The sequence below is a fragment of the Epinephelus moara genome, chromosome 10 (assembly GCF_006386435.1).
Source record: "Epinephelus moara isolate mb chromosome 10, YSFRI_EMoa_1.0, whole genome shotgun sequence".
Taxonomy (NCBI): Eukaryota; Metazoa; Chordata; class Actinopteri; order Perciformes; family Serranidae; genus Epinephelus; species Epinephelus moara.
In genome coordinates, this window is record NC_065515.1 from 35242546 (window position 1) to 35257274 (window position 14729).

The following is a 14729-nucleotide window of genomic DNA, read 5'->3' on the forward strand; positions in this document are numbered from 1 at the left end:
CATCACCTTCATCTACCGCCCTCCCAAACCTAACAGCTCCTTCCTCTCAGACCTTGCCGAATTCCTCACCCAGCTATCCGCCGTATCCCCCTCAATTCTCCTGCTTGGGGACTTCAATATCCACATTGATGATCCAAACTGTAAAAGTGCAATAGACCTCCCCACCCACTGTTGCAATTAACACTCAATTCAGCAACACCCCGCCCCCCCCCCCATCTCAGTCTCTCCGCCGCTCACCACCTCCACCACCACTCAANTAAAGCTCCACTTCTGTCCTGGACCCCATACCATCCTCCATCTTCAAAGTCTGCCTTCCAACAACCTCCCCACTCATCACTACCATCATTAACTCCTCCCTCACCTCTGGCTCTGTCCCTCAATCCCTGAAACTGGCCGCTGTCACCCCCATCCTCAAAAAACCCGGCCTGGACCCTGACGTCATCTCAAATTTCCGTCCCATCTCTAACCTCCCCTTTCTGTCAAAAATTCTGGAACATGTCGCCTCCCAAATCAAGACCAACCTCCGCTCTCATGAACTATATGAACCATTTCAATCCGGATTCCGCCCTCAACACAGCACCGAAACTGCTCTCCTCAAAATCACTAACGACCTCCTCCTCTCTGCTGACTCTGGCCACCTCAGCATACTCATCCTCCTTGACCTCACTGCTGCCTTTGACACCATCAACAACACCACTCTGCTATCCCGCCTACAAACTTCCCTCAACATCACTGGCTCTGCTCTCTCCTGGCTCAAATCATACCTCACAGACAGACATCAGTTCATCCATGTCAACAACTGCACCTCCTCCACCGTTCCCCTGCTTCAAGGTGTCCCTCAGGGCTCGGTGCTTGGTCCTCTCCTCTTCATCATCTACTTACTCCCCCTTGGTTCTATCATTCGTCGTCATGGTCTCCATTTCCACTGCTACGCTGACGACATCCAAATCTACATCTCCACAAAATCCATCACCCCGGCCACCCGCTCTACCCTCACCAACTGTCTGACTGAACTCCAATCATGGCTGCAAGCCAACTTCCTCAAACTCAACTGTGACAAATCTGAAATAATACTCATCGGCCCAAAATCCTTCTCTACAGCAACACAAAACTTCACCCTCAGCATTGACAACACCACCCTCTCTCCCTCCCCATTCATCCGCAACCTTGGTATCATCTTCGACAATAACCTCACATTTGAACATCACATCAGCCGCCTCACCCAAACTGCCTTCTTTCACCTCAGAAATATTGCCCGTCTCCGTCCATTACTCTCCTTCTCTGCCGCTGAAACTCTCATCCATGCTTTCATCACCTCAAGACTCGACTACTGCAACATCATCCTCTACGGCTCATCATCCAAAGTCCTCAACAAACTCCAGTACATCCAGAACTCTGCTGCCCGCCTCCTCACCCACACCCGCTCCCGTGAACATATAACCCCTGTCCTGCAAAACCTACACTGGCTCCCTGTCCCGTACGAATCAACTTTAAGATCCTCCTCCTCACCCACAAAGCCCTCCACTGCCAGGCCCCCTCCTACCTCACCTCACCCACAAAGCCCTCCACTGCCAGGCCCCCTCCTACCTCACGGACATACTCCACCACCACACTCCCTCCTGCAACCTTCGATCATCTGACAAAAACCTCCTCTCACCTCCACACAGGACCAAGCACCGAACCTGGGGCGACAGAGCCTTCTCCATAGCCGCCCCCTCCCTCTGGAACACCCTCCCTATACACATCCGTGACTGTCCAGATCCATCCACCTTCAAGTCACTCCTCAAAACCCACCTTTTCAAATCCGCTTTTAACCTTTAAACATTAGCTTTTCGTTCTGTTTCTCATGTACCCCCCCCGTTTTTTGTATGTACTTCTTTTCTTTGTTTTAAATGTAAAGCGTCTTTGAGAGCTGTAAAAGCGCTATATAAATAAAATGTATTATTATTATTATTATTATTATTATTATTATTATTATTATTATTATTATTATTATTTGTGTCACTTGCCACGGTATGAACAGTGGTTACATCAGTTTCACAACTTTTAGTACAGAATCAATGTGCCAGGTACCCCAGCAGAGGGGTGACTAAAAATGGGGTCGGTTAGGATTGCTTCTGTTGGTACCATCCACAACTTTAACAGTTGAAACAGAAAAAAATGCATACCAAACTAAACTGTACTGTACCAGACTGCTTAGTGGAAATGAGGCTAATGTATGCTCACCTTTTCTGCTCCACACCTTTAGGAGGTTTTTACTGTTATCTAAATTATCCACAGATTTCTCTTCTTCTCTGAAACATACAGACCCTGTGATTTCGATTGATAAAAATACAGAATTAAGCAGTTTCATGTTACAAATCCAAATATTATGACACTGTTTTGCACATCACTGTGGGCAGCTAGTCCAATACACGCTAATGTGGTGTCACCTTTTTTCTCCAATAACATCACATCCAGACGTTCAGGAGGTATTTACTGGAGACTGAATTATCCATAGAGGTCTCTTCCTCTCCAGAGCAAACAGACCACGTGATTTGCAGTGCTACAAACAGTGAATAAAGCAGTCTCATGTTACAGTTCAGTGCATTTGCGGCGTGAATGGCCTTAAGGGGAGCCAATGTTTGGTTGGTCCTTTCTGGGCTACTGTAAAAACATGGCACTGCAACATGACGATCTCCATAAACAAAGGCCAGTTCCCCATGTAGAGATGAACGACTCGACGATATTAAGGTAACGAAAACAGAATGAATCCTATTTTTAGGTGATTATACACCGAAGAAAACATACTTTTTATATTCCATTTCTGCCAAAATATCTCCTTAAACCCACTGGACCTTTAAAAGTGATAACAAACGTAAAAACATAGTGACTAAACAGTAACCCATCCTCCCCTAACATTGTGATTAAACACCCTGGCTGATTTTGTCCTGTTTCTACCAATTCCCCAACATTTATGATATGATGAAGCCCAGTTGCAGTCTCAACTTATCATCAGTTATTGTTTCATTATCAGTATTAGTTTCATGAGCATTTTATGGCCACTAATGAACGCAAAGTGCAGTTAAGTGCTTGTGTGACTTGCTGTTGCTCATAATGAGATTTTTACACAGATGACAGTTGCCAAAACTATCCTCTAAATGAGTTACCTTTCACTCTCTTAATTGTTCACAAGAAGCAAAGTATAACTAAAAGTTAGCAATGTGTCATCTTTGGTCTGGACTAATTAATCTAAGCTCATAGCTAACTTAGAAATGTAACCTCAGATGCAACATGGAGGAATCAACACGTTAGGCTACATCTTGGAAAGACATGTACATGAAAATACAGTGTATAGACAAGATAGATTTGTTTTCTTTCCATCCTAAAGGAACATATTGTACAACTTTGGAAACATCTAGGTCAGGGATACTGAACTTGTTTTGCCTGTGGCCACTTTTGCAAAATGGCAGGAGGCCAGGGGCCAGTTAGTAAACATACATTGATAATGTTTATTAGTGAATATAATAAATACATTTCCAGTTTATAACCTTTAGACATTTGCTGTCCTCACTCATCTTTGCTAAGAGGCAAATCCAATTGCAGCTGCCTGCACAGGTCATGTTTGAGCAGGGGTGTTTCTGGGATTTGAGGACATTTGGGGCTTAGCCCGGACCTCTGTTGGAGGGTCCGAAATCCTCCGCTGGCACTTATCATGTTAAACAAGCTCTGTTTTGGTGCTTTTGTGCACTCTGCCACCCCAATGGTAATACATTTTTTTAAAATTGTGAATCAGAAAATGGTTGCCAGCTATAAGTTGAGTGTCACTGATCCAGAGTATTGCTGTCTTTTTTTTTTCTCCCCCCCTTTGGCAATTTTGTGGAACATTTAAATTCCGTAGTGTTTGTGGGCTTCTCTCATAGAAAAGGGGGTTCTCTCATATGTTTTTATTTGTAGCTTTTCAAGCTTCCATTGGAAAAAGAGGGGCAAGTGGGTGGACCCATCCTGGCCCAAGAAGAAATGAAGACAATATTTGGCAGCATCCCTGAAATCTACGAGGTTCACACCAGAATAAAGGTAGTGTGTCCTCAACTGTTTGTATCAAAACCAAATGTAACTAAATGTGATAGTGTAATTTGTAAAGATGCATTGTTGACCTGTTATTATCTGTGTGTAAAATGTGTTCATCAGAGTGACCTTGAGGAGCTCCTGTCAGACTGGTCAGAGGACCGGAGTGTTGGAGATATCATTCTCAAATATGTGAGTGCAAACAAATCTCCACTAGTCTGCAGATGTTGTTGCTTACATACAAAGTCAATGATATCTGATAGAGTGCCCCTGTAGTTATTCTGACACAGGTAAATTAGTTTGAGGGCAGGCTTTTGTATGCAAGACTAACACTGCCTGAATGGTTCGTGAATGCGTTTTAGGGATGTTTTGCTTGTGATGACATCATGGGTTGATTGCTTCTGTTATTATAACATTACTTTTATTCATTCTTTAGTTATAAAAGATTGTTTTGCTGAGCGTAATGCATATTACAGTAATGCACCATTCGTAGTTACTCAAAATAAGAAGTTGCAGTTGACAGTGACAGGCAGGTATGGGGCAACTATTGAACGGTCTTTCAGTTACAGAGAATACAATTATTGTGACATTGCAAATTATTCAATGGGACTAGTCTGAAAACATCTTGAAGCAAACCAATCCAAATTGTTAGTGATTTAGTGTTATTTCCCCCTTGTGTAAAACCTTGCGCTTCTCTGTGTGTGGATTTCTTCCTCTTGATGCTCCTGACCTGCTCTCATCTACTTTGTTTCCAGTCTAAAGAGCTGGTGAAGGCCTACCCACCCTTTGTCAACTTTTTTGAAATGAGCAAGGAGACAATTGTTCGGTGTGAGAAACAAAAGCCACGCTTCCATGCTTTTCTCAAGGTAGGACCTCTGGATTTGTTCTGTATCAGGGTGTCTGCAGGTCCTTAAAATGTCTAAAAATGTCTTGAATTCAGTTATACAAAATATTAAGCCTTAAAAGTCATAAGTCTTAAATTTGAATTGTGAGGTTTTAATTGCCGCACACATAGGATCCAATTTCATTTATTATATTATTTATCCATTTTTTAATTTCTCTTTGTCAAAATGAGTCAAGCTCTTCTGTTTGAAAGTCCATATCTCTGATTATACAAATCTTCAAGCCTACCCTTCAACCTAACACTGTCTTTTTACTTAATACTTGCACTTACCTGTTGGCAAAATGTAGATTAACGTAACTCACTCACTCACGCTCACCGACAGGCCAACTTTAACCGAAGGCCAGGCGCTGGCTTGGTGTGTCAGGGCCTTAATGCCATATTCCTAGACCTACCTCTGCAGGGGAACACATGACTACTAAGCTGTTGAGTTGTTTTGATCGTGAATTTGATGGCTTTGCATGGACGTGAGCAGAACAATTAAAAAAAAAAAAATCTAAGAAAAAAACCCCACTACCACTACTTACTAGTGCTTGCACAACAAAGAAATTATTTGTCCAAAAATCTGTTGTAAATTTGGTTTAGAAGTATCTTGAAAAACTTAACAAAAGCATGTAAGTGTCTGACACCCTGTTGTATGTTTGTTTGCCTGACGGATGGATGGCACGTAAAGATAGATTTTGTATTACAAACTTGAAAGGTGTGGCAAATAAATAAAACAGGAAAACCTAATGTAGGTGGGAAGTTGTATCATATACATTAGGTTTTCCTGTTTTATTTATTTGCCACACCTTCAAGCAGCTTCATTTGATATATGTCATCTCTGTAGGGCAGTCTCAATCTTTCTGGCTCATAATCCCCTAAAATGAGGAATGCGTACTTGTTAGTTGTCAGAGGTTGGCAGTTGCGTGTGTGTGACAGAAACACTTTTCTTGTTTCCTATCCTTTTTATATTACTTCTCATTTATTGTGGTTCCTTCCTGCTCAGAACTGTTGGTCTACTACTATTGGAAAGTTCATCCGTCAGTGCCTTTACGTGCACTTAAGTAACAGAGTGTATTCAAGCAAGCTCATTTATTGAATTCCATGTATATGAAAAGCCTAAGATATTAGAGAAACCTGATTATGCGGCTAGATTTCTTCTGAAGGTGAGAGGAGCAGCCATATAGCGATGAGTCCTCCTGTTAAGAATAATTCCATTCAGTCAACACTTAGAATCTAGGTTTTTGAAGTCTATGTTGGTTTTCTAAGCTGAGTATTTTGCTGTTTGTTGATTCAGACACTTTTGTGCTGGAGAAGGCGTGCGTTAACTACTGAGACTGTCCTCACTTCTCTGTCAGTTTGCTCCAGCACACCCATCCAAAAAAAAGTCAGATAGCAGGATTTTGTATAGCTACTTCAATTCAAATAAGTTTCCAAAATAAGGTTGGGGAATGGCAGAAATCCAATTCCTGACCTGCTGCGGGCTGTCTATTAAAATAGTGATGAAAATGATTTAGAAGTTTCTCAGAGCTGTCTTCATAAAATGCTTTTTGAACAGATAGACTTGAGCAAATTGACCTTCATTTTTCTGGTGGCTAGCATGCAGTGCAAACTTCTGTCTCCCAATTCAATCTGCCGCGTAGGCTTACACAAATAAACATGCTTTAACATGAATGCTTTTCATTTTGTGTCACAATGAATTCTACAGATCAATCAGGCCAAGCCAGAATGTGGCAGGCAGACACTAGTGGAACTGCTCATCAGACCTGTACAGAGACTGCCTAGTGTGGCCCTTCTTCTTAATGGTAACACACACACACAAACACACACACACACACACACCCCTTTGTTAAAAGAGTTAAGAATAAAATATTTTTTTTGCTAACTACATCCCTCCTTGTCTTTTTCTCCTTATCTTCCTGCTTCCATACCTGCCTCCTTCCTCCATTATCTCTGTTGATACCTGTCTGTAATTTCTCTTTCTCACTGTTCTTTTCTACTCACCTTTCTCAACATGATTTTCATCTCTTCCTGTCTGTCTGCTTCTTACCAAATTTTCCCTTTTTTTCACCCTTTCAGATATAAAGAAGCATACATCAGATGACAACCCGGACAAAATAACACTGGAGAAAGCAATTGAGTCTCTGAAAGAAGTCATGACGTGAGTTGGCGTGACCTTACCCTTTCTTTTGTGATGACCACACAGACAGCAATATTTGATCAGTTCCAACACCTCGGATGAACTATCTACTCTACTCTTATTGAGCATTGTGTATTTTCAAATTGTAATAATTAGCCATTGTTAAGATTTTGCAAGAAACAAGTGACATTAATTGATTTTTTTTGTTTTGTTTTGTTTTTTGAAATGTTTTAACCTTTGACATGTGTACATCCAGGATTTGGTGAACTTCTTGATATTTCAGAGCATTTTCAGATCATCAGGAGGTCACATACAGTGCTGTGTGACACATTATGCTCAAAGTGAACTGTTGTCACTTTAAGTGAACTGTTGTCACTTTAGCCACCTGACCTTTAAAATTAAAAATAAGTAATTTATGGCATGAGACTTACAGTTGTAGAGGATTGGGTTTTCGTTTCTTTAGAAGGGGCCATTTATATCTACATACACAGTGAGTCCTCCTCCACTGAGTCTGCCACATTGTTTCTACAGTAGCCTGGAATCGACAAATCAAACACTGGCTCTAGATAGGGCCAGTCCCATTTTTTGTGTAGATCTCTAAGGCGCTTGGCACACAGGAGAAGTTGCAATGTGCAACCTTACTGCTAGATGCAGGCTTAAAGTACTCCGGCGTGGTGCTGGACTTCTGGCTTGAGGGACATTTCTAGTATTTTTGTTTTGTTTTGTTTTTTTGTGGCAACAACTTGGCATAAGTTAGCATTTAACGAATTATCTTCTGATTTTCAGCGAAGCACATGGGTAGTTCCAATAGTATAGTGTTATCAAACTCAGCTGGCCAATAAGAGCTGAGTGGTGAGGGTCTAAAAACAGCACACACACACACACACGGACAGGGTTTCCACACACACGCACACACGGACAGGGTTTCAACACACACTACTTCCAAGCACATGTTGTTTAGGTGTCCGTTACAGCCTGATATCCAAATGAGTGTGGGTGAATGTGCAACCGAAATGGACAATTGAACTGCATTTGAATGATTAGCTTGTGTTAGCTTGACCATCAGCTGTCAGACACTAAGACAAAACAGCATGCCGTGTGCGTTTTGTGCAACAGGTGGATGCGGTAGTCTACCGGTAGGGTAGAGAGAGAGAGAGCTAAGTAGCGTTGAAGTAGAGTAGAGCAGGTCAGAGATGGAAGCTGGCCAGGTTGCCAACTCTCACGCATCTGGTGTGTGACACACGCATTCACCTTCCATCTCATGGTCTCACTCTGCCCAACCATTTCTCACGCCAGCGAAGAATGCTGGAAAAAACACTGGCAGCTGAGTATTTTAAATTAATTTCAAACAGCCGGCGTGCTGGGTGGGCGGAGTTGAAGTTTGCAGCCAGACTTCAGAGAGGGGAGAGGAGAGGAGAGGAGAGGGGCAGACTCCGCCTGACCGGCCTACTGGTTGAGTGAAATGGAGTTCAGCCAAATGTTTCTGTGGAAAACTACTCTCTGATTGGTGCGCAATCCATATTTGCGCTTTGATTGGGCAGCTCTAGTCTCACAGTCAGACGACTGCGCTGTTGTGTTGTGATCTGAATCAATCGCACAGACGAGACGTGTGCTGCTGGGCAGTGCTGCTGTGTGTTAACTATGTTCAGCAAACCAGCCAGCAAGAAGCAAAAAACCTTGCACAATTTCTTCCAAACAAACTGTGTAAGTTGAGTCATGCTTTTGCATGTAGCTAATGTTAGCTAAATGATGACTAATTAATAGATGCCAATATATCAGGTTAAGCTAGTTAACAAGAATACTAATGTTATTGTTACCTATATTGAATCGCTTGCTAGCTAGTTTCATGCTAGGAAAAAATCCACTCCTCCTTAATAGGAACTTGTGCTCAGTATTGCTTTGCACATATTTTTTAATCTTTATTGCCACAATAGAAAGAGCAGGGTCAGGGAGGAGAAAGTGGACCAGAGGCCAGCAAGGATGATCTTGCAGGGTCTTCACAGGTGAGGAGAGATTATAACTGGCTGAGAGAAAATATCTATAGCATAAAAGTGACTTTGCGATTAATTTCCACAGCTATGTCAAAAGGCATTTGGAGAGCTTTGTAAATGTCAAAAATGAAATGAAATGGCCTAGGTCTAGGCACTCTTAGACTTGCATTGTCTAGAAATATATCATGAAATGCTCTTTAGACTACAATAATACACAAAATATATTATTATTCCCAAAATAATATTTTAGTTAGATCTTAATCAAAATATATTCAACCATTTCAACCATGAATTTTGCTTTACATCCAAAATGCGTCTTGTGTCTATAAAGTAATAGGCTATATGCCACATAGGCAAGTCCTAGTTTCTGGTTTTCACTAGTTCAGTCACTCTGAGCTGAATGCAGGTTCACTTGTGAAGGCCCTGCAAGTCAGGGTGGCTTTGAATGAATGTCGGTATTGCCCATCTCCAGAATGCTACCCCTAAACCCACCAGAATGCAGGAAATCACATCTACCACATCCAAAATTTTCTGGGGGAGGACCCCCAGACCACCACTATACTACCATTGTCTCTCTCTGTATGGTATTTGTATGTAAGGTTTTAGGCCCTATCCATCTCCAGCAGGCGCCCCAAAAGTCCGTTAGGATGCAGGGGATCACGATCGCATCTACCAAATCAGTTGACAAACAAAAAATTTATGTGTCAGCTTAAACAACGAAATTGTACTCAGCCCCGCTGAATCTCGCTCTAGTGTTTTTTGAAAAGTTGGCAACCCATTGCTAGGTGCAATACAGTAAAGAATCAGCAAAACTGAGGTAAGTGTGGGTCAATGGGTTTCAGGTTTCAGGCTCAGGAAAAGTTTTCACTTTAAGCCCTGTAGATGCTACTAGCTCCTTTACACAACACCTTCACATTTGGCAATGTAAATGCATGGCTCCTCTCCAGTTAATTGGTTTTCAGGTGTGATACTTGCTGCTCTTTTTTAAATGAACTCTACTAGTGCAGTGCCCGTTCAAAACACGCCTGCTCAGAACGGGCCCATTGTTTGGCCTATGGTGTTGCTGCTTGCAGCTTTCTTGAGAACTGCTCATCCAAACAACTTCATGCTTGACACTGAGCTTCTCTGGGCCCTTAGCAATAGACCTGGGCCCCAGACAGCTATAGAGTTATGATGATGTTTAGATATGAAAAACATTGAATTATGTTGCTGTTCTACCTCAGCGTACACTGAAATACCATACAAAGGCCCCCAAAGCACCTAAAAGATATGTATCTCAAAGGTATACTACTTATTTACTGTGTATTATTTACTGTGTATTACTAGGGGTGTAAATCACCAGTTTCATCACGATACAATATTAAATTGATTGTTTTGACAACGATACAATATTTTCTGATATTACAAAGTCTGCCATGATAGGATTTCGATTTGATAGGACTCAGGGGTCTGTGATGGATATTAGGTGATATTAAATGCCCATTTAACACAGTCAGTGACAGAAGATGCTGCCACCTCTTTCTTTTTTACTTTTGGCCATAAAACACATAAATAAGCAAGCACCTCTAAATCTTTGTCAGTTTTTGTGTTTCTGCGAAGGAAGCACCATCTCATGGTGACACCTTGTAATTGAATAAATGGGCACGTTACAGTGGAATCTAGGCACACCCCCAGAAAGGTGGGGGGGAATGGTATTTGGCTGGAAGTTGGCTGGACATTGGCAGGCATCCGGAAGGCTCTCGGATGGCGTGGGAAATATGAAGTGGCTGCATCTGTAATGAAGAGTTTGGTTGTAATGTTAGCATATCCAGCATCTGAATTGCAGTCAGTGAGCCGCGGCTGGCTGGCTGCAGATGACATACTGCTCATTCTACAGAGTCCTGGGCTTCCTTTGGTCCAGGAGCAAAGTGTTCATTCCAAAAGTTACATCTGACGCTTGAAATGTTTGCTACATGAAAAATCTCCAGTCTCTTTCTTCATCTGTTGTTGACTGTACTGTATCAAGCAACAGAGGCTCCTTGCTTATGTAGATGAAAACATGCTCAACTCTGCAGAACTCTGAAGCCCTAGCCCTGCCTCTGCACAGAGCCACAGAGCGCTGTTCACTTATTTATTTAAAGTTTATTAATATTGAACATGTTGCATGTCTAAATTTCACCAAATTTGACAGTTCATGTCTTTGGTTCCCCAGCAACACACCCATCAAGTGTGATGGGTGGACATACTTACACACAGACGGACAGAGATTCCTTGCTTTATATTCAGATTAAGATGTATGGTCAGTCATTGATACAAACAGCACAGGGCTACTGATACAAGTCTAGCCTTAAACTAACTTGATTCACACTAAATTCGCTAAAACCAAGCCCCAAGGACAGCACCAAGCTTTGAGGCCTATTTGACACAGTGGGCCAAAAGTTGAAATTACAACTCCTGGGTCCATCACATGATGCCATTAGGTCTCAAAAGACCTTTTCATATATACTAACATTGTGAAAGAGACATCTATAAAAGAGTGGATTTTTTAAGCACCACAGCCAACCAGCAGTCCAAAACCCAAAGATGTTCAATTTAAAATGATATTTAACAAAACCCTTAGTTTTTAGAAGGTGGAACCAGCAAACATTTGGTATTTTTCCTCGATGAAGGTCTGCAAGTGATGGATTATCAAAATTGTTGCAGATTATTTTTCTTTTGGTCAACTAGATGATTTCTTGGCTAATTCTGTATTACCTGAGATTAATAATTACATTGTTCCTTCCCTTCTCTAACTTCCCTTTTCTCCTCACTAGTCACATCAATGAGGACAAGAGGAAGACTGAAGGCCAGAAGCAGATCTTCGATGTTGTATATGAAGTTGATGGCTGTCCTGTAAGTTTGAGGGATATTCCGTACAAAAAATATAGGTCATAGGTTTTAAAGAAGTACTTGAGATTAAATGCATATGACCTTAAAATCACTAGAAAGTCTTCCATTGCAAATACTTAGTATTGTGGTATACATTATTCATTAATCTAATTATGCTGAGACTGTCTAATATGTAGAAATAATTGGAATTTTTTAAAGAATCAACCTTGGGTTGAGACTAAAACAAATGAACCCTGCTGCGCTTCTTTTCTCCAGAACCATCTACTGTCCAATAGTTTATATTTTATCCAGTTTTCTCCTATGTACGCCTTTTTTCCCCCCTCTATCAGCGAGGCAGTCATGGTACTGCTGAATTTTCTCTTTTCTAATCTCATTTCTCTGTGTCTCTCTTTGTTTCAGCCACAGTTCTCCACACTTTCCTTTAACTTCCTGTCCTTTGTTTTCTCTGCAGGCCAACTTGCTGTCTTCCCACCGCAGTCTGGTTTACAGAGTAGAAACGATCGCCCTGGGAGACCAGCCCTGTGACCGTGGAGAAAATGTCACACTCTTCCTCTTCAATGACTGCCTCGAGGTGAGAATACACGCAGACGGCAATAAGCATTTACACAGAACACGTTCACACCTGATTTACCATTTTTCTATAGGTCAGGGTTAGGGCTGAATGATATGGAAAAATAATCTATTGGCATTTGTTTTTTAATATGATGATTGCAATTTAGTAATAAATAATACGTTTTTTTCTTAAGTAGGACTGCTCTATTACTACAAAAATAATAATCATGATTATTTTGATTGACATTGAAATCACAATTATTTATTACAGTTCTCATTGGCTTTGAGAACATCATGCATCTTCTTCTTTTTAACACTGGATGTCTTTTAACTTCAGATACAGTTAAACTGAAAAACAATCAAATTAGTTGTGTTGCTTTGTGGTATAGCCAAGACCATGTAACACATCATGTACATAATTGCTGTTTGTTTGTTCTGACTCTTCGAAGTGTATTTCCACACCACAGACTTTGTTTAACCTTTTTTCCTCGACCTTTCTGCCATCTTCTTACAAGTTCTACCAAAGAAATTTCAAAGCAATGGGGGAGGGGTGATGCGTTGTGACTCACTATTTTCACTTCATGCTGCAACTTCTGTTTGGACTGTGGGGGAGGGGCCCAAACACCGCTGGGAAGGGCTGTGCTTGATTTACAAAAATGAAAGACAAAATTGGAGCAACATCGGTAGACTTGCCATGTGGCACAATATAGTTTCATCTCGATTATCATGTTTTGAAAATCGAGGGATGCCAAAATAGGGAAGCCTAATCTTAAGTGTCTCATCTACTGTATTTTCTCTATACACAAGCAGTAAATCATACTATAGTAAGACCAGGGCCCTATTTCAGAAAGCCAGCTCAGCGAAACCCTGAGTCTTACCTGCTGGCTCGCAGGTTTGCTTCATCTAAGCCTGAGGCCGAGTGTGTCGCAGGTAGGAGAAACATGGCATGTCCTTTAGTGAAGGAAGTCGTGGACGTTGGGGCACAGTTTATTCAGAGGCTGCTGCGTAAGGAGAATGTGATTAGACCCCGTTTGGATGCCTTCCTGGAGGAGTCTCTATATGAAAGATACAATTTCACCTCTCAGTCTTTCATTTATCAGAAAAATCTGTTCCACCCAGATATCAAATATTACACATTGTGGATTTGCATTATCACCAGAGCAAATGTTATGCATTGCCCTTTGATTCTTCTGCAGCGGCAGTTTTCTTTATAACATCGGAGACCCTGAACACATCAGCAAGACAGCGGTTTGTCAGGCTATAAGAAAAGTGACCCTGGCTCTGAAAAGACTTTTGCCCGTTTTCGCGGTTTTCCCTGGACATGAATCAGAATCGATTATCAAAATATTTGCAACGGAGCATCGGTGGCTTTGTGGATGGAGCGTAAGCCCCGTGATCAGACGCCCAGCGCCTGATGCAGTGGCCGCGGGTTCAAATCCAGCCTGCAGCCTGCTCTTTTGCCATTAGAGGCAACAAAAGCCCCAGAAATAATCTTAAAAAAGAGGAATTCCACAGAACTGCAGGTTTGTCAGTGTTAATCAGAAATTAATCTAAATTACAGTATGCAATGATTCATGAATACTTTTTATATATATTCAAAGATTCCGCTGTGTAATTGGCTCATTTATGGGACTCAACATCCCATAATAGCTCCATCTGGGAATAAAGGAGATTACGTGAGTCAGAAGACATTTCACAGCAATTCAGCAATTCAGTGAACCTCAGCCTAATATTGACAGAATAACTATGTATAAGCAAAATTTCTCACCAGTCTGTTTAATATCTTTGTGTTTGATTTTGAGTCGCTGCCCAGTGTGTTTGGGCCCCATCAGATTACAGCTGAATAAGAGGATACAGCAAATTATATTAAAATATATGAACTCTGTGTAATGTTTCTGTAGGCTATTTTCTGTATATTAGACACATTAACACATCACATTACATAACATCACTTCACATTACCTATTAACACACTCTGCAGTCTTTCCCCATCACACCTCATGCTGTTTAGCTTCAGCTGATGTGTTTTGTTTTTTTTTCATTTCACGGCCATTAAAATCTCAGACTCTGGCTTTATGCTTTCGGCCACTGAATATCAGGTTATCCGCACTCCACTGATGATGTCTTTCGGTGATTGCCGTGAACCCGCCTCTCTCAGTTCTGAACATATTCAGAGTGGATTGAACTAATTCGGATCAGCTGTTCTGGAACCGAAAGCTCAGAGTTTCTCAGCTCAGGCTCAGTCAAC

General features: G+C 41.5%; 1 protein-coding gene across 4 annotated transcripts in view; it reads left to right on the top strand.

Moving 5' to 3' along the window:
- Nucleotides 1-14729, top strand: part of ect2 (epithelial cell transforming 2) — a 101494-nt gene that overhangs the window by 52397 nt on the left and 34368 nt on the right. For all 4 annotated transcript variants that reach the window (XM_050055016.1, XM_050055017.1, XM_050055014.1 and 1 more), the window contains 7 exons: nucleotides 3937-4056; nucleotides 4171-4239; nucleotides 4803-4913; nucleotides 6639-6735; nucleotides 7010-7091; nucleotides 11854-11932; nucleotides 12381-12500. In XM_050055016.1, coding sequence (XP_049910973.1) covers nucleotides 3937-4056; nucleotides 4171-4239; nucleotides 4803-4913; nucleotides 6639-6735; nucleotides 7010-7091; nucleotides 11854-11932; nucleotides 12381-12500 — 678 coding nt within the window. The remainder of the gene's footprint in view (nucleotides 1-3936; nucleotides 4057-4170; nucleotides 4240-4802; nucleotides 4914-6638; nucleotides 6736-7009; nucleotides 7092-11853; nucleotides 11933-12380; nucleotides 12501-14729) is intronic.